General features: G+C 41.0%; 1 protein-coding gene across 2 annotated transcripts in view; it reads left to right on the top strand.

Moving 5' to 3' along the window:
• The window catches only part of HAT1 (histone acetyltransferase 1), a 118,126-nt gene that overhangs the window by 53,718 nt on the left and 45,327 nt on the right, over positions 1 to 19,081 (top strand). For both annotated transcript variants that reach the window (XM_073633894.1, XM_073633895.1), the window contains one exon: positions 1,468 to 1,574. In XM_073633894.1, the coding sequence (XP_073489995.1) occupies positions 1,468 to 1,574 (107 nt within the window). The remainder of the gene's footprint in view (positions 1 to 1,467; positions 1,575 to 19,081) is intronic.

The following is a 19,081-nucleotide window of genomic DNA, read 5'->3' as shown; positions in this document are numbered from 1 at the left end:
CCCTTTAGGGGACAAGTGGGAAAAAGGGTGAAGATTGACTCTGTTTAGTTAAACCTGGACTGATCTTTGTTAATGCTAAACCATAATTGTGTCTTTTTGTGCAAAGCCAAAGTTACACAAAGATGCATTAAAGGATAAAGATTGCACCCCCCCCCCCCCCCCCATTGCTTTGAGCAATTTTAAAAAATTATTTTAAAATCAGCTTTTGCTTCAATACTACTAAATTGTATTTAAACCCAAAAATAAAAAAATAATATATTGCATTTTACCAGTCCTTAGATGTAGTGGCTGCATTCGTTTTCTATATTCTGGCTTTTTTATTATTATTTTTACTTGGTAATATTATGAATAACACTTCCTTTCCCTGAGTGGCTACTCTCTCACTCACTCCCCTGTATATATAGAGGAAGCCATTGTTGCCACTGGACTTAACTGCAACCTGTTTGCTTTACATAGGGTGATGGGATTAGTAGTAAGTGACAAGGGCATTGCATTTCTGGCAAGATCAACATGTATCATCTGTACTTGCTGAAAATGTTCTAAGCCTGAAAGTTGGGTTTAGTAGTTTTAATCCAGAACTGTCCTTTACAGTACTTTTCTGTCACTAAATAAATATCCTTCGTCTTTTGGTTTGAATGACAACAAGCTTCTTTAAGGCTTGGTTCACACTAGTTTGGGCCGTGTATCCTGCATTTGCTTGGGCATGGCTGCCCATTCATTTGAATGCATACACCTTTTTAAAAATGTTTTCCACACCCGCGAACGCACTGCGTGCTGAGACGTGCGGGGGCTCTATTCAGAATGCAAGAGCAGGTCATTACGGTTGCGGGTTCGGGAACCGATTTAAATTCCTGCATCCGGAACTCACGGCCCACACTGGTGTGAACCGAGCCTAAGCCCACTTCCTCTAAACCCAAGCTGTCAAGGACCTGGGGGGTCCTCGGTAGATGTCTTGACAGTGTGGAGAAATAAGTATTGTACAAGATTTTAGTATTGTCAAATCTATAATATTGTTGCAAAAACACAACTGTAAACACCTCAAAGGATTTAATAACAAAAATATAAATAAAACACAAGTTTTCATCTGCCACATTATTATTATTATTATTATTATTATTATTATTATTATTATTATTATTAGCTAACCCTTGTAGGTTTTCCTGAGCACCAATAAATTTCAGTGACCCATAAATTTATTGGAGCCATTGTGTAAGGCGAGCAAAGAACTAGCATTTTCAAAAAGGAGAGCTTTGTCTGCTTATGTATTTCTATTGGCCCAGGTTTAGATAAAGATTGAGGCTAATGCATGTAACATACAGTCTGAGCTTGGCAACACTAAATAAAAATGAATGACCACTGAATATTTTTATAGCTTCTTCATTCAAATAATCCTGACTTGCTGCATAACAATATGGATATGTTTGGGTTCCCATGATGAAAATACACGTTCTTTGTTTATCTTTGCAGCCAGATGCTGATTTTGCCTCCATTCCAGGGTGAGGGACATGGCGCCCAACTACTGGAAACTGTTCATAGATACTATGTTACTTCTCCCAATATTATGGATGTTACAGGTACTGTCCCTATATTTTTTTTTTTACTACATTCTATTATTTGACATCCCCTTCATTTTAGGTATGACTTTTGATAAAAGAAAACCCTAAAGCCAAACTTCAGGCAAACAGCTAAATACACTGTTGAAATACATATACAGTATATACATAAATAATATATATTTCCTGTTTACCTGTCAATTATTTGTAACTGAGTACAGCCTTGTGATTTACAACTCTGTACAGCAAAAAAGTGGCATGCATAGTCCTAGGTTCAGCGATACCAGCTTCCCATGTCACCTCTCCATCTTCTGCATACTCAATAGACAGTTAATTTGTGTCATCAGAACCTTTTATGTGGTGAGCATTGGCTTTGTCCCAGTAAACAGTAAATGAACCCAGTGAGTAGTAGAGTGAGTTTACTGACTAGCAGGGGTGAAGCATGAGTATAACTGGCCAAAATACCAAAAACTTAAACATGCTGTGTTTTCATAATTTTATTCTCACCATGTATTTAGCTGGAGTCCTACTTTGATTTTGTATTGGCTATTGCTATATGGTGCCCATTCTCTGATAATTCTTTCCAGTTGATAGACACCTAGTCTCTCTACACAAGGGGTCTTAAAATGGCAGCCCTTCGGCTGTTTCAAAACTACAAGTCCCATCATACCTCTGCCTGTGGAGAGTCATGCTTGTAACTGTCAGCCCTGCAATGCCTTGTGGGACTTGTCGTTTCGCAACAGCTGGAGGGCCGCCAGTTTGAGACCCCTGATCTACACTATGGTATAAAATAAATGTAAGCACAATATGTTGTTTTTAAATAAAAGGAGGGCATAACACTGCACAGAACTTGCTTTCATATAGTTTTTTTCCTTGTTGAACCAAATATCAAAGCAGATACAAAAGTGTTGTTTATTCTAGCTGGACAGTCATAGGCAGCCACTGTTTTGCAAGCTGGATGTCCACTATTAAAAGAACACTTAATGAACAGTTAACATTATTTCCTGGTATCATAATAATGATCATTGTTTGCAGAATTTATATAGTATGACATAATATGCAGCATTTTACGAAGTTCGGTGTTTCAAAAACAAATCGGTTGTGGTGTGGTAGTGCACTATATAGGTGTACACTTTATGATCATTAAGGGATTAATGAGCAAATGTGCAGAGGGTTGTGAGAACCACCAATCATATAGGTGCTATTACCTCTCGTTCTATTCCGCAGCTAGAATACTGGTGTCCATGCTAAGGCAGCTGAAGCCCCGCCCACATAAATTCAGAAAGAGCTGGCACCATGGTATATCCTCTACAAGCATGGGCCTTATTCAGCAAACATGCACAGTAACCACTACTGAATAAAACCCATGTTTGCAGAGAATATACCATGGTACTGGCTCTTTTTCTGGTTTGCGAGAACCACATCCTGCTCCTGAACCACTGGTTGAATACTGATATTTTATGGTTGTGATTTACAGGGTCATATCTGCTCCTTTTTGGGGTTCGTTAAAACCCACAGAGGCTGCATTTTCATAGACCTTTGAACGTCTTGGTGAATGCAGTGGAAGCCATGTGTATTGGAATATGCCACGTCTACTATCCTTCCATTTGGCAAAGTTTCACAGAATCGTGTACCCTGCAGGACAAACTGCTACATTGTGGAACCTCAAAGCGTAACTCCACTTTTGTCGAGAAAAAAACATTCCCCTCTGGGTGATCTGTGTACATTGCAAAGATTATAACAAACTTTGTTGCAGATTCCTACCTTTTGTTGTTCTGAAGAAATCCCTCTGTGTTTCTCTGTGCCTCTGTTCTGAGTGGGTCTAATAGGAGTGGTTTCATAATCAACTGCCAGGTGAGCAGCTGCAGAGCACTAATGAGGAAATCTGTTGGGCCTGCATCCCTTTAGACGTGTTTCTATTGAAAGTATCTCTCCAGAAATGACATTTTTGTTGCAGGGGATGCCTAAAATCTGACTTGTATCTTAGGCAGACTTGTGGGAAAATTGGTGAGCCAATCACACAAGCAGGAAATTATGTTTCTGGGGGGTGGTCAGTACACACTCTGTGTACATAACAACTCCAGGTAGCCATATTGCATTGCATTCTCAGAAAATTACAGTGGCTGCAAATTGAAAAGGAAAGGTCATTTTTAATAACATTCAATTACAATATGATTAGTGTTGCAATTATATGCGCTATATTATTTTTTCTTTATTTGCTATTTTTTTTCCCTCAAAAGTTGAGTTACCCTTTAAGGGTCTCAATTATACTATGCATTGCATTTACATGGACTGGGGTGTGCTGCTTTTAGGCATCCTATTCATTTTAAATGGACTGGAGGTGTACTTAACTGAACAGAAAATGTACCTGCCTCATTTTAATGCACTAAAATGAGCAATGTATTGAGGTGTGTTTCTTAGTTACATTGAGGTGCAATTCAAGATAAAGGCATTGCATAGCACTGGACGAAGTACAATGGTTTGCTGTAAAATGCATGTTACCACAACACACATCGTATGTGTTTATGGGCTCTGAAAGCAGCCGGTGGGAGACCTATTCCAGCTCCACTAATACAGATAAATATGGGCGCATAGTACAACCACCTGTGTACCCAGATCATTGGGGATTTTTTCTTTTGGATGTTGAGAAAAACTGATTGCTGATAACTTGCTTTTTTGTTGTGTTATGATGTTGAATTGAAATAAAATTGTTCCAGGTTGAATCCTAACTAAAATGATCGAAACCTTTGATGCTAGCCTATTTCAAGTTTGTCAGTTCTCTGGCGCTTTCGTTTATTTTTTTTATCTCTTCCCAAAGCTTGCTCAGTATCCCCTTGCAGGCTTTGTGGAATAGTAATCTATTATACGTAAGTGCTGCTGCCCATAGAACAGTTTAATGTAATTAGAGGGTCTATGGAAGTGTTGTAAAGACTTATTTTAGAAAGAGGTTGAACTTTCTTTAGTGAAGAACACTGAGAACATTGAGGCTGCTCACTTGGGAACAATGGACTTGTTTCTTGAACACAGAGAATTCTGAAGCCACTGTTTCTTGCACAGTATATGAAGTGTCTAATGGTACTCATTTCCATCGTGTACTTTACCTCCCTTTTTTTTTTAAACATCAGGAGTCTCTTGTGTTTTGTGAGTAACTTCTGAAATTGATTCTGATGTGCCCTTTTATATTGTAGTTAGGGAAGGTCAGCAATACAAATTGCAATAAGCATGCATAGGTTTCCATTGCATTGAAGATTCTGTAGTTCATTTGATTTTCTTTTACTATAGCACAAATAAGAATTTTTTTTTTTTCGAAATGATACTGCCTAGATTGTTTGTTGAAATTAGATATACTGCACAACAAGGAGACTGGTGATATTGCTTGAGTTTTTGTATTACTTGTATTTATAGCAACAGCAACGTATGCAGTTCTTTAGCACATGTAGAACCAGTCCTCATCCCCACCACTTCGATAGGTGTCCCTACTACAAGGTAAGTACTACCAAGTTGGTCTTGGAAATGCAGATGTGTCCCTGCAAAGTGTGGGTGAGAAGACCTCTCTCGGTCATTTGTAACACCAGGACAAACCATCTGTTAATTATGCAACTTGATTGACTGATCTTTGTAATAACCTTGCAGCAAGTGTTGGACTGAAAGGCTGAGCAATGGGAGGTGCAGATTGACCGCAAAACTTAAAGGATAAGTTCACTTTTGGGAACGTGTTACATGTTCTACTGTTTTTAAGGTGGAACATTTAACGTGCCCAATGCTGCAGCTGCTGCATGATCCCCCCCCCCCTCCCCTGATTCCCCGTACCAGCTGTCACTTTCTGAAAGCCGCCCAGTGTGTGCATTAACTAGAAGCCCCAACATCCTTTTGAGGCTGTCATCTTGTAGTTCTCGAACTACCAGGGCGCTTTGGATCGCTGTGGTAGTTAATTCTTCCTGTCAGTGTATCTGCTTGCCTGTATGGGGATCCTTATCCTTTAAAGCCCCGTTAAACCCTTTATATTTACTGTGTGTGCAGCCTGACTGCCATTACAGCAATAAACTACAAGGAGAATTTATTGTATCATGGAGGGGGAGAATAGCCATTAACATGTTCTAAGTCTAACACAGTGGTCTCCAAACTGCAGTATTTGCTTGCCTTTATGCGGCCCTTGGGACACTGATCTTTCCACTGATACAAGGCAATATTCCTCCCACCAACAATGAGTTACCAATCCTCCCACAAACACCAACAGTGGGGAATTATTCCTCCTGCTCCAATGCAATACTTGTGCAATATTCCTATGCTATCTGGACCTGCTCCAATGCAATACTCCTGCAATACTCCTGTGCTAGCTGGTCCTGGTCACATGCCTGAAGAAGGGGTCCTGTGTGCGTTAACCTGTGCTAGCTGGTCCATCACATGCCTGAACAAGGGGTCCAAAATATCGCTTTTAATTTTTGATACTATGTGATTAAAGTTTTGGACCCAGTTTTTGGGAGATCCTGGTGTGCTGGTGACACGTCTTTCCCATTATTCCTCCCGCTGACACCAGTGATGGGGCATTGATCCTCCCACTGACACCAGTGATGGGGCATTGATCCTCGCACTGACGCCAGTGATGGGGCATTGATCCTCTCACTGACACCAGTGATGGGGCATTGATCCTCTCACTGACGCCAGTGATGGGGCATTGATCCTCTCACTGACGCCAGTGATGGGGCATTGATCCTCTCACTGACGCCAGTGATGGGGCATTGATCCTCCCACTGACGCCAGTGATGGGGCATTGATCCTCCCACTGACGCCAGTGATGGGGCATTGATCCTCCCACTGACGCCAGTGATGGGGCATTGATCCTCCCACTGACACCAGTGATGGGGCATTGATCCTCCCACTGACGCCAGTGATGGGGCATTGATCCTCCCACTGACACCAGTGATGGGGCATTGATCCTCCCACTGACGCCAGTGATGGGGCATTGATCCTCCCACTGACACCAGTGATGGGGCATTGATCCTCCCACTGACACCAGTGATGGGGCATTGATCCTCCCACTGACACCAGTGATGGGGCATTGATCCTCCCACTGACACCAGTGATGTGGCACTATTACTATTACTAATGTGATTTTTGTATTCTCACTGACCACGAAGTTTGAGTGCAAAATCTGATGCAGCTCTGAATAGAAACCAAAACCTATTGTCTGAAGACAATGGGAGTAGAAAATTCTGCAGTTTCAGTCTGGAACCTCTGTCTTGAGTGACAGTAAACTGGCCCTTTGTTTAGAAAGTTTGAAGGCCCCTGTTCTAATATAATATTTCCACATGTGACTTGCATAAAAGTCTTCTTTCACCACAGAAAATGTGGTTGTTTTTTTTTTTTTAGAGCAGTGGATTATGTTGTGTGCCCAATTTAGAAGTAGGTAGTGCTCAGCCTGTATTATATTTTCAACAGGATATCACATTGTCATTATTGGTTGGTAGAGTCAGAGCTGTTATCATACCAGTAATGTGTCGGCAAATGTGGGTCCCTTTAGGAAGGCTGAGCACTGGAAAACCAACACTGGAGAGTTCCTTGGATTGAAAGGAGAATGTATCAGTCGCTACCTGGGACTAAACACACAGTTCACTGAATGAACAGATACTGAAACCGAAGCTCAAATGTTTTGGCCACATAATAGGAATGCAGGCCTCAATGGCAAAGACTGTCATTCTGGGAAGAGTTGAAGACAAAGTGAGAGGACGATGGAGGTTGAAGCTGTAAACACAGTAACTCAGGGAAACAGATGTTAACAGACAGGCCCAGTTTGACAAAGTCCACGAGGTCACAAAGAGTTGGACCCTAGTAAACAAAAACAATGGTGACAAGACTTCTTTATCGAGCCATTATCTTCTTTGTGTCCGTTCTTTACTCGTGCCACTAGGACAGAAGAGGCATTTATTTAGCAAAAGAAAATGCCACAACTATGTCGGCAAACTTTTTTCTTTTTTTCTTTTTTCTTTTTTTGTAGTATTTGCTTTGGGGATAAATGATTGGGTAATAATGTTTTTTCCACTAACTCTACAACTCTACACTCTTTTGTGTCGCCGTGTAGTAGAAGTGAAAAGCAGACTTTAGCAAGCTTGTAGACTGCTGCTTCTTTTGCCAAGCAGGCAGTGTATGTAGTAGCATGAAAAAGATCAGTTGTAGAAAGATAAGCCGCCAATATTCTCCTGTCTGAAATGTATCTGTCATGTTAATCAGGAAAGCCTGTTTTAAGAAAATGTTTTCCAGATTACATTGTAGTTTATTATACGATTAGGGCACTTTACTTTGAAGTTTTGTAATGTTTTCCGTTTCAGATGGGCCTCATTTTTGCCTGTTACTCTTGAGAGCAGTATTTGCTTATGTTCTGCGTAGATAAGATCTGTCCCCATAACCCTGTGCTTGTAAACATGTATATATTTTACTGTAGACATAGCAAATCTGCCCTCCAGAGTGACTTTCTCTAACTGTTTTTTTGCAGCTGAGGAATTATCGTTTTGAACTGTTTTGGCACGTGGTTTGTCAGTTTCTTGCATGCTTTTTGTTTCGGTGTTTTGAAATGTGTTCAAAAATAATAAATGCAATATGTATATTTGCACATATAAAGTAGTGGTTTTAAGGCCAGGGAGCTGAGTTGGCAGCAGTCGTTTATCATAAGCGATCTAGCAGAGCTTGTAATGCATCCTTCAAGATTTATTGAATTACCACCTAAAAGAGAGCCTCCTGCAGTGGTTTACATGGCAGTGATGTTCAGAGAGGAGTCTCCACTTAGCTGGGGTGGTCTTTTGTGTAGAACAGATGTTTTTTTGTGTTGCTGATTTCACAAAGTCTTCATTGAATATGTTTTTCTCTTGCCAACCCATGCTGTCTGGTTTCCAAGCCGTGGCTTTTTTTTTCCTTATTAAAAGGTAGACTTTTGTGGTGGTGGAGATACCTGGAGCTGTACCCTGACCTATGTGCCAAAGACTTTCCCATTTCTGATGGTCACATTTGTTTGTACACTTACAGTGGGGACGGAAAGTATTCAGACCCCCTTACATTTTTCACTCTTTGTTATATTGCAGCCATTTGCTAAAATCATTTAAGTTCATTTTTTTTCTTCATTAATGTACACACAGCACCCCATATTGACAGAAAAACACAGAATTGTTGACATTTTTGCAGATTTATTAAAAAAGAAAAACTGAAATATCACATGGTCCTAAGTATTCAGACCCTTTGCTCAGTATTTAGTAGAAGCACCTTTTTGATCTAATACAGCCATGAGTCTTTGGGAAAGATGCAACAAGTTTTTCACACCTGGATTTGGGGATCCTCTGCCATTCCTCCTTGCAGATCCTCTCCAGTTCTGTCAGGTTGAATGGTAAACGTTGGTGGACAGCCATTTTTAGGTCTCTCCAGAGATGCTCAATTGGGTTTAAGTCAGGGCTCTGGCTGGGCCATTCAGGAACAGTCACGGAGAAATGTTTTCGTAATCTTGGCCAGATCTGTGCCTTGCCACAATTGTGTCTCTGAGCTCTTCAGGAAGTTCCTTTTGACCTCATGATTCTCATTTGCTCTGACATGCACTGTGAGCTGTAAAGTCTTATATAGACAGGTGTGTGGCTTTTCTAAGTCCAGTCAGTATAATCAAACACAGCTGGACTCAAATGAAGGTGTAAAACCATCTCAAGGATGATCAGAAGAAATGGACAGCACCTGAGTTAAATATATGAGTGTCACAGCAAAGGGTCTGAATACTTAGGACCATGTGATATTTCAGTTTTAATTTTTTAATAAATCTGCAAATATGTCAACAATTCTGTGTTTTTCTGTCAATATGGGGTGCTGTGTGTACATTAATGAGGAAAAAAAATGAACTTAAATAATTTTAGCAAATGGCTGCAATATAACAAAGAGTGAAAAATTTAAGGGGTTCTGAATACTTTCTGTCCCCACTGTATATACCTAAACAAAATTAGAACACATTAACCACTTGCCAACCGCTATATATATCTATATAGATATCTAGATATATATATATATATATATATATATATATATATATATATATATAGCGGTTGGCAAGTGGTTAATGTGTTCTAATTTTGTTTAGGTATCTATATAGACACACACACACACACACACACACACACTATACAATGCAGTTTGCAAATAGTTTACCAGGGGTATGGCTGAGGTTTTTTTATTTATTTTTTCAGCCGACGGCTGGCTTTTTATATTGAAAGCATTCCGGGGCTCATGAGCCGCTGGAATGCTTTCAGAAGCGGGGGGAAGGCGAACCTGAGAAATTAACGGTGCGGTCGGCTGGTCACAGAAGCGATAAAAGAATAGATCGTCTTTGATCACCTCTATGGCTTTGGAGGACCGGAGCGATGCCATGTCACTTCCGGTCCAGGGTGGAAGTAAACAATATTTTTTTTTTTTTTTTTAAAACGTAAAGGAGAAGTCAAGTCTTTGAGACCCCAAATCTCTCCATAAAGAGGACCTATTGTCCTTATTTCTATTACAAGGGATGTTTACTTTCCTTGTAATAGGAATAAAAGCGATAAAATAAAAAAATTAATGGGACAGTGTAAAAATTTTAATTAAATAAAATCCTTCTGTGTTCGGGCACAGAAGTGAACGCATATGTAGGTCGCACACGCATATGTAAACGGTATTCGCACCTCACGTGAGGTATCGCTATGAGCGTTTGAGCGAGAACAATAATTCTGGCACTAAACCTCCTCTGTAACCTGTGAAAATGTTTAATGTTTATGGCGATTTTTAAGTACCGTAGTTTAAAGTGTGACATGTTGTGTATCAATTTACTCAGGGTAAAATCATCATTTACATTTTACAAAAAAATTGGGGTATATATTGTATGCTTTTTTTTTTTTTTTAATTATTTATTTAAGTGTATTTAACTACTTGCCGACCGCCCGTCGTTATACGTCGGCATTTTGCCATAGCTGCCATAACCCCGTATCCTCTTCTTCAGCAGGCGGTCGTCTTTCAGATAAAAGTGGTCTCTGTAGCGGATTCGCTGCGAGATCACTTTTATCGGTGGTATCCCTCCGCACTCCGGTGCCCTCCGCTGCTTACCATCGGTAGCGGCGGAGGCGTTCGGATCCTTCTCGATCTGTGGTATGGAGATGAGTGAAGGGAAGATGGCCCCCACCCGGCTCCATACCATTGCAGGGTGGAAGCAACGTCAAAACGTCACTTCCGCCCAGAGCTCTTAAAGGGACATTTTTTATTTATTTTTTTAATGCATTTTAGTGTAAATATGAGGTCTGAGGTCTTTTTGACCCCAGATCTCATATTTGAGAGGTCCTGTCATGCTTTTTTTTTTCTGTCACAAGGGATGTTTACATTCCTTGTAATAGGAATAAAAGTGATCCAATTTTTTATAAAATAATAATAACAAAATAATAATAATAATAAAAAAAATTAACGTGTCCCGTCCCGTGGAGTTTGCATGCAGAAGCGAAAGCATACGTGAGTAGCGCCCGCATCTGTAAACTGTGTTTAACCACACATGTGAGGTATCACCCCGATCGTTGGAGTGAAAGCAATAATTTTAGTCCAAGGCCTCCTCTGTAACTCAAAACATGCAACCTGTAGAATTTTTTAAACATCGCCTATGGAGATTTTTAAGGGTAAAAGTTTGTCGCCATTCCACGAGCGGGCGCAATTTTGAAGCGTGACATGACATGTTGGGTATCAATTTACTCGGCGTAACATCTTTCACAATAAAAAAAAATTGGGCTAACTTTACTGTTGTCTTATTTTTTTTTAATTCAAAAAAGTGTATTTTTTTCCAAAACAAACTGCGCTTGTAAGACCGCTGCGCAAATACGGTGTGACAAAGTATTGCAACGACCGCCATTTTATTCTCTAGGGTATTAGAAAAAAATATTTATAATTTTTGGGGGTTCTAAGTAATTTTCTAGCAAAAAAAAAAAACAGTTTTAAACCAGTACAATACCAAACACCAAATCTCAAAAGGAGGCTCTGTCCTTAAGTGGTTAAAAAAAATAAAAAATGAGCATTTGAAAAACCACTGCGTAAATACCCTATGACTTAAATAATTGCAATGATTTTATTCCCTAGGGTGTCTGCTAAAAAAATATATATATATTTGTGGGCTGGAAGTAATTTTCTAGCAAAAAAGACAGATTTTTACGTGTAAACAAAGTGCCTGAAAAGGCTTCAAGTGGTTAATATGGCCTGTGCTATTTTTTATGCTGTTTGTGTGGCCATGAGCATTTTTGTGAAGCAGAAAATGGCAACCTCTTGGATCGGTTTATAAGTAGAAAAGGAAAGGTGTACATGGGTAGAGCAGTACACTCAATACAAAAATTACCCAGGACTTTGTAGATATAATTAGTAGTTTAAATATTTAGGTTAAAAGCAGAGGTTTTTTTTGCATACATGTGATCAACACTGGCGTCATGGCACGTCTGCAAGACCTCTGACAGCAGCCTCAAAATACCTTCCTTCACTATTTAGAGGTGACCTTTTTCTGAAAATGCTAGTTGCCTGTCTGTCCCTGGCTGCATTGCTTTCTGGTCCATTGTCTTTGAGCAAGTAGACAGCCAGTGAGGTTGTAGTTCATGTTCTGCTCAATTGTTCCTGGTCAGTGGCTAAGAAAATATGTAAGCTAGTACCATCATGACAGCCAGGCAGCATGCATTTTTAAAAGGTAATCTCATCAGTTGCACACCCCATAGATCTCTTTCTTTTTAGTGTATATAACCAACAATATTATAAAACCTGTGGTATACATGTAAAATTAGCTAGATGTAAAAAGAGCAAGTACTGAAAACTGCCTCCAAAGAAACTTTAGCCCTTCTTCACACCAGTGCGACTTTGAAATCGTGCTACTTAAGTATGATTTTAAAGTCCCATAGCAGTGCGGCTTGTGACTCTGTTATGCCCTGTATGAAAAATCTTTGTACATTCGCTGAATGAAAGAATGTTGTTTGAAATTTTCACTTGCTTTTAACATTCTGTTTTAAAACGAATGTAATTTCTGAACGAAAACAGCATACACTGTCTGAAAATTCCTTTGACTAAGAAGTTTTCTAAATTTTTCCGTCACTGTGGTTGAAAACGAACGTCGATTTGACCCCACTAACGGTTCGAAAATCAAACGAACATTCTTAAAATTACATTATTTTTGAAGGAAGACATTGTTTTTGTATGGCCAGCATATAATATATTAGTTGTTAGTTCTGTTTGAAAATCTGCAAAACAGTCTTTAACAGTCTCTCTTTTTAAAAAAAGATCTGAGTCTGATGATATTTACCAGATTCAACCTCTAATAGTATATACAGTATATCTCCTCTAATAGTATATACAGTATATCTCCTCTAATGGTATATATCCTCTAATAGTATATACAGTATATCTCCTCTAATAGTATATACAGTATATCTCCTCTAATGGTATATATCCTCTAATAGTATATACAGTATATCTCCTCTAATAGTATATACGGTATATCTCCTCTAATAGTATATATGGTATATCTCCTCTAATAATATATACGGTATATCTCCTCTAATAGTATATACGGTATATCTCCTCCAATAGTATATACGGTATATCTCCTCCAATAGTATATACGGTATATCTCCTCCAATAGTATATACGGTATATCTCCTCTAATAGTATAAACAGTATATCTCCTCTAATAGTATAAACAGTATATCTCCTCTAATTGTATATACAATATATCTCTTCTGTCTTATTATTCTCAGAGTGGATTAGAGATTTTGCTCTCTAACTATATAGTTGGTTATTTATATTTACCACTGCATAGAGATATTTAAGAATAAATTGCCTTTTTTTAAAACTTTACATAGTAACTAAATTATACACCACACTTTTCTTTAAGGTTATTATTAACCGATTATTAATCGATACAATAATCGGACAACTAATCGATTATAAAAATAATCGTTAGTTGCAGCCCTAGTCTGGACTATAAACGGGGCAGTAGCCAATAGCTTTCATCTCCTAATTTATTCTGAGCATGCGTGGCACTTTGTGCGTCGGAATTGTCCACACACGGTCGGAATTTACGCAAACGGATTTTGTTGTTGAAAAATTTTATAGCCTGCACTCAAACTTTGTGTGTCGGAAATTCCGATGGAAAAAATCAGATGGAGCCCACACACGGTCGGAATTTCCGACAACAAGCTCCGATCGCACATATTCCATCGGAAAGTCCGACCGTGTGTTCAAGGCATTACTCTACTCTAGCTTAGCCTAGCTCCCTGTTATTCAACAAGTTGGTGTCGGAGGAGCTAACAGTCTATAGTCAGAAAAGATTATACTGGATCATTGAATAGGAATTGAGGCTTAAAGAGGAACTTTCCCCTCCCCCTGTTTACACGATGCTGTGTTCTACACAGTAAGCATACTCACCTAGCCGGTGGATCCAGCGTTGACCGGCTGAGATCCTCCTCTCTGCAGCCCTTGCACAGGTACAGCACAGGTACAGCGTTGCCATGTTGCCTCCTGACAGCTGCTGGGTCTTCCTGGTTCAGGTGCAGCTAGGCCTGCCCCCTCCTCCTAATTGAATGGGACTGCAACTTCATCCCAGGAGACACCGGGGCACCAGCGTCACCTAGGCAAATGCAGGAAAATAGGCTGCTCTCTTACAACTGAAATCCAAATGCTGCTAATGAGATAATGGGGAATAAGTAGGGATGCACCGAATGGGTTTTTTGGTGCCGAAACCGATACCGAAAATGAAAAATACACTAGGCCGAAAACCTATACCAAAACTGACCGAAACCGAAAATGACTGTTTTTAAAACATATTTTTATATAAAAATTTATTTTTATATTTTAAATAAAATGTATCCATTTTTATATAACACATTGCTAATAGTATTAGCAAAATTTCCATGCGGTGCACCTCTACCAGATATGATACAGGAGATGGTCGGAGACTGCAAACATAGTACAGGACATGGTCAGAGACTGCAAACGTGGTACAGGAGACGGTCAGACTGCAAACGTGGTACAGGAGACGGTCAGAGACTGCAGACGTGGTACAGGAGATGGTCAGAGACTGCAGACATGGTACAGGAGATGGTCAGAGACTGCAGACGTGGTACAGGAGACGGTCAGAGACTGCAGACGTGGTACAGGAGACGGCCAGAGACTGCAGACGTGGTACAGGAGACGGCCAGAGACTGCAGACGTGGTACAGGAGATGGTCAGAGACTGCAGACGTGGTACAGGAGATGGTCAGAGACTGCAGACGTGGTACAGGAGATGGTCAGAGACTGCAGACGTGGTACAGGAGATGGTCAGAGACTGCAGACGTGGTACAGGAGATGGTCAGAGACTGCAGACGTGGTACAGGAGATGGTCAGAGACTGCAGACGTGGTACAGGAGATGGTCAGAGACTGCAGATGTGGTACAGGAGATGGTCAGAGACTGCAGACGTGGTACAGGCGATGGTCAGAGACTGCAGACGTGGTACAGGAGATGCAGCCTCACCAGTGTCCATCAAATATAGCCTGCCAGTGCCTCACCAGTGCCCAGCAGCCTACCAGTGCCCATCATGCAGGCTGCCTGTGCCTCACCAGTGCCCATCATGCAGCCTGCCTTAGTATGTCAGACAGGATCAGGACAGGGCAGTGTTAGCAAGGCAAAGCCAAGAACAGTGCTCTATCTATGGAGGAGAGCTGTCAGCACACCGCGTTATGGATCGGCTTGTCGGTATGATCAGCGGGAGGAGCATCATCAGTGTGCAGCGCCGCGGGGGTTGAGAGTGCAGGACTTGTTGTTTGACATGCTGTTAGAAACAGTGAGCCCGCTCGGTGAAGCTTACGGTAGCGTAAGCTTCACCGAGCGGGCTCACTGTTTCTAACAGCATGTCAAACAACAAGTCCTGCACTCTTAACCCCCCTGCGCTGCACACTAATCATACTGACAAGAGAGAGGAGAGGACTGGACTGGGTGCTCCAGAATGACACCCCTATACTGGGCGGCACCAGGGGTGGGGCCCCGCCCCATTATCTGCGCCATTATCTGCAAGAATTCTCTTTCGGGAAATTGCCGAAAAGGCCATTTTCTGACGATATGTTTCGGTGCATCAGTAGTTACTTCTCTCAGTTGTAGAAGAGCTTTTGTAACCCTAGGCCAGTGGTGGCAAACCTTGGCACTCCAGATGTTTTGGAACTACATTTCCCATGATGCTCATGCACTCTGCAGTGTAATGGAGCATCATGGGAAATGTAGTTCCAAAACATCTGGGGTGCCAAGGTTCGCCATCACTGCCTTAGGCTATATGGGTGTGGGGTGATGTGTCGGAGACTGGGGGCTTCCAAATTGCAATAAAGGCTATTTTGAGGATTTAGGAGTTACTCCTAATCCCTATACGCTTTACTTTTAGATATGGAACAAAAATGTATACCAAGAAAAGTATTGAGGTTGCCATTTCTGACCTCTCCTTTTGAAAATGTAAATTAATATAGTAAACAAATAGCTTTTGCGTAACAGAGAAGGAAAAAGTACGCAGATTTCTGACTACATCCTGATTTTGTGTGCTTACATACTTGGTGACTTAGATTCCTGAAGCCTAATGCCACGTACACACGAGCGGACTTTACGGCAGACTTTGCCCGGCGGATGGGATTTCGTCGGACAATTCGATCGTGTGTGGGCTCCAGCGGACTTTGTTTTCTCAAAAGTTGGACGGACTTAGATTTGAAACCTGTTTCAAATCTATCCGACAGACTTGAGTCTGGTCAAAAAGCCACGCTAGGGCAGCTATTGACTACTGGCTATGAACTTCCTTGTTTTAGTCCGGTCGTACGTCATCACATACGAATTCGACGGACTTTGGTTGATTGTGTGTAGGCAAGTCCGTTCATTCAGAAAGTCTGCCGTAAAGTCCGCTCGTGTGTACGCGGCATTAGACAAGCAAGGAGACTTGAATTTTCACATAGAGTTCTACTATGGCAGCCTATTTATTTCTGTCAATATAAGTTCGCCTATAAAAAAAAATTAATAAAAACACATCTTTTTTGCAGGTAAATTAAAAATGCATTTGTTTTTTTTTATTAGGAGTCTGTAAAGCAGGGGTGTCCAAACTTTTTTCAAAGAGGGTCTGATTTAATGAAGTGAACATGCACGAGGGCCGACCATTTTGCCTGACATTCTTTGAACCATTAAAATTCAGTCTAATGCCCCGTACACACGGTCGGACTTTGTTCGGACATTCCGACAACAAAATCCTAGGATTTTTTCCGACGGATGTTGGCTCAAACTTGTCTTGCATACACACGGTCACACAAAGTTGTCGGAAAATCCGATCGTTCTAAACGCGGTGACGTAAAACACGTATGTCGGGACTATAAACGGGGCAGTGGCCAATAGCTTTCATCTCTTTATTTATTCTGAGCATGCGTGGCACTTTGTCCGTCGGATTTGTGTACACACGGATCGGAATTTCCGACAACGGATTTTGTTGTCGGAAAATTTTATCTCCTGCTCTCCAACTTTGTGTGTCGGAAAATCCGATGGAAAATGTCCGATGGAGCCCACACACGGTCGGAATTTCCGACAACACGCTCCGATCGGACATTTTCCATCGGAAAATCCGACCGTGTGTACGGGGCATAAGTGTGTTTGTCCAAGCACTAATACATTGCCCAACAAGAATTCTCTTGCCTTTGTGGCTGTGTGTGGTGAAGAGATGAGCTTGGGCTTGTTATTTGGATATACCGTATTTATCAGCTTATAACATGCACCTTCACTTTAAGAGGGAAGTTTCAGGAAAAAAATATTAAATTTTAAATAAACAACTGTGAAGCAAAATAAGGGTCAGTGCCTTACTGCAGCCTCACAAGTGCCATGAATGCTGCCCCACCATTGCCATGAATGCTGCCCCACCATTGCCATGAATGCTGCCCCACCATTGCCATGAATGCAGCAAACCCCATTGCCATGAATGCAGCAAACCCCGTTGCCATGAATGCAGCAAACCCCGTTGCCATGAATGAAACACCCCCATTTTCATGAATGCAGCACGACAAGCGCCAACAGACATACAGGAGAAAATCCTGTTTTCTCGGTGGCCTCTGTAATAGAAATTCCTGCCTCCTATGATGGACAGAACAGTCATCCAATGGCAGCGCAGATGGGACTTCCTTTTACATAGGCCGCCGTGTAAACAGGAAATACTCCTGTATGTACGGCACCCGCCCGCTTTCCTGTTCCCTCCAATGCAGCCAGCCAGCATGTATATCTTTTGTGACCCCCGGTGCTCGGGGATTCGTTGGGGGCCACAAAAGATATACATGTCAAAATTATCAGGCCTGAAATCGGAATGCGGGCTGGACTTTGGACATGCCTGCTGTAAAGCATCTGATTGCGGGTGCAATGTCAGTCTCCTGCAAACTGTCAGCGTAGCTGTCTGCCTGTACCTCGTATGGGCAGGCAGTTACTGAATGGCAGGAAAATTCATTGTACCACTAGAGCACTTACCAGCGCTTCTGCAGTTCATTGAGGACCCCAAGCCGTCAGCCGCAATGGATGATGGTAGTTGTATTCGCTTTCACAGGCCTCTGTGAATGGATGATGCAGCCTGGGGGTGGAGCCCCACATGGCCGTGCTCTTTTTAAATTGTGACAGTGGGTGTCACAACGGGGGTTCAGGTGGGGTGTGGTGGCTGCTGATTTAGTTACATGTTACACCTTGAATATGGCTGCAGCATGTTATGAAAGGTGAACTTATCTTTTAACCACTTGCCTACCAGGCCAATTCTGACATTTCTCTCCTATATGTAAAAATCATAATTTTTTGCTAAACAATTACATAGAACCCCCAAACATATGTTTTTTTTTTTAGCAGAGACCCTAGAGAATAAAATGATCATTGCAACTTTTCAAACGTTATCTTTTTTGGAAAAACAGTTTCATGCTTTAAAAAAAAACAAAACAGTAAAGTTAGCTTAATTTTTTTGCATAATGTAAAAGATGTTACGCTGAGTAAATAGATAGCTAACATGTCACGCTTCAAATTCGCACACGCTCGTGGAATGGCGCTAAACTTCGGTACTTAAAAATCCCCATAGGCGACGCTTTAAAATATTATTTTTTTACTGCTTACATGTTTTGAGTTAGAGGAGTTCTACTCTAGGGCTAACGTTTCTAACGTGCTAACGAGCACACGGGGACAGGGTCGCTTTAAAAAAAAATGTTATTGTTCATTTTACTTTTATTTTTCTAGCAACATTTTTTTTGATCACTTTTATTCCTATTACAAGGAATGTAAACATCCCTTGTAATAGGAATAAACATGACAGGTCATCTTTACAGTGAGATATGGGGTCAATAAGTCCCCACATCTCATCTCTTTGCTCAAACAAATATATCATGAAAAGTTCAAAACAGCTCCAAGATTCTTTCTAGATGATTCCACTCCAACACCATGTGAGAAATAAAATCCGTGTTCCAAATAATAATCATGACTTTTCACCCAAAGTGACAACAAATTGCGCTCA

Source organism: Aquarana catesbeiana, linkage group LG06 (genome assembly GCF_042186555.1).
Source record: "Aquarana catesbeiana isolate 2022-GZ linkage group LG06, ASM4218655v1, whole genome shotgun sequence".
Classification (NCBI taxonomy): Eukaryota; Metazoa; Chordata; class Amphibia; order Anura; family Ranidae; genus Aquarana; species Aquarana catesbeiana.
This window is presented reverse-complemented; position numbering and strand designations above follow the sequence as displayed.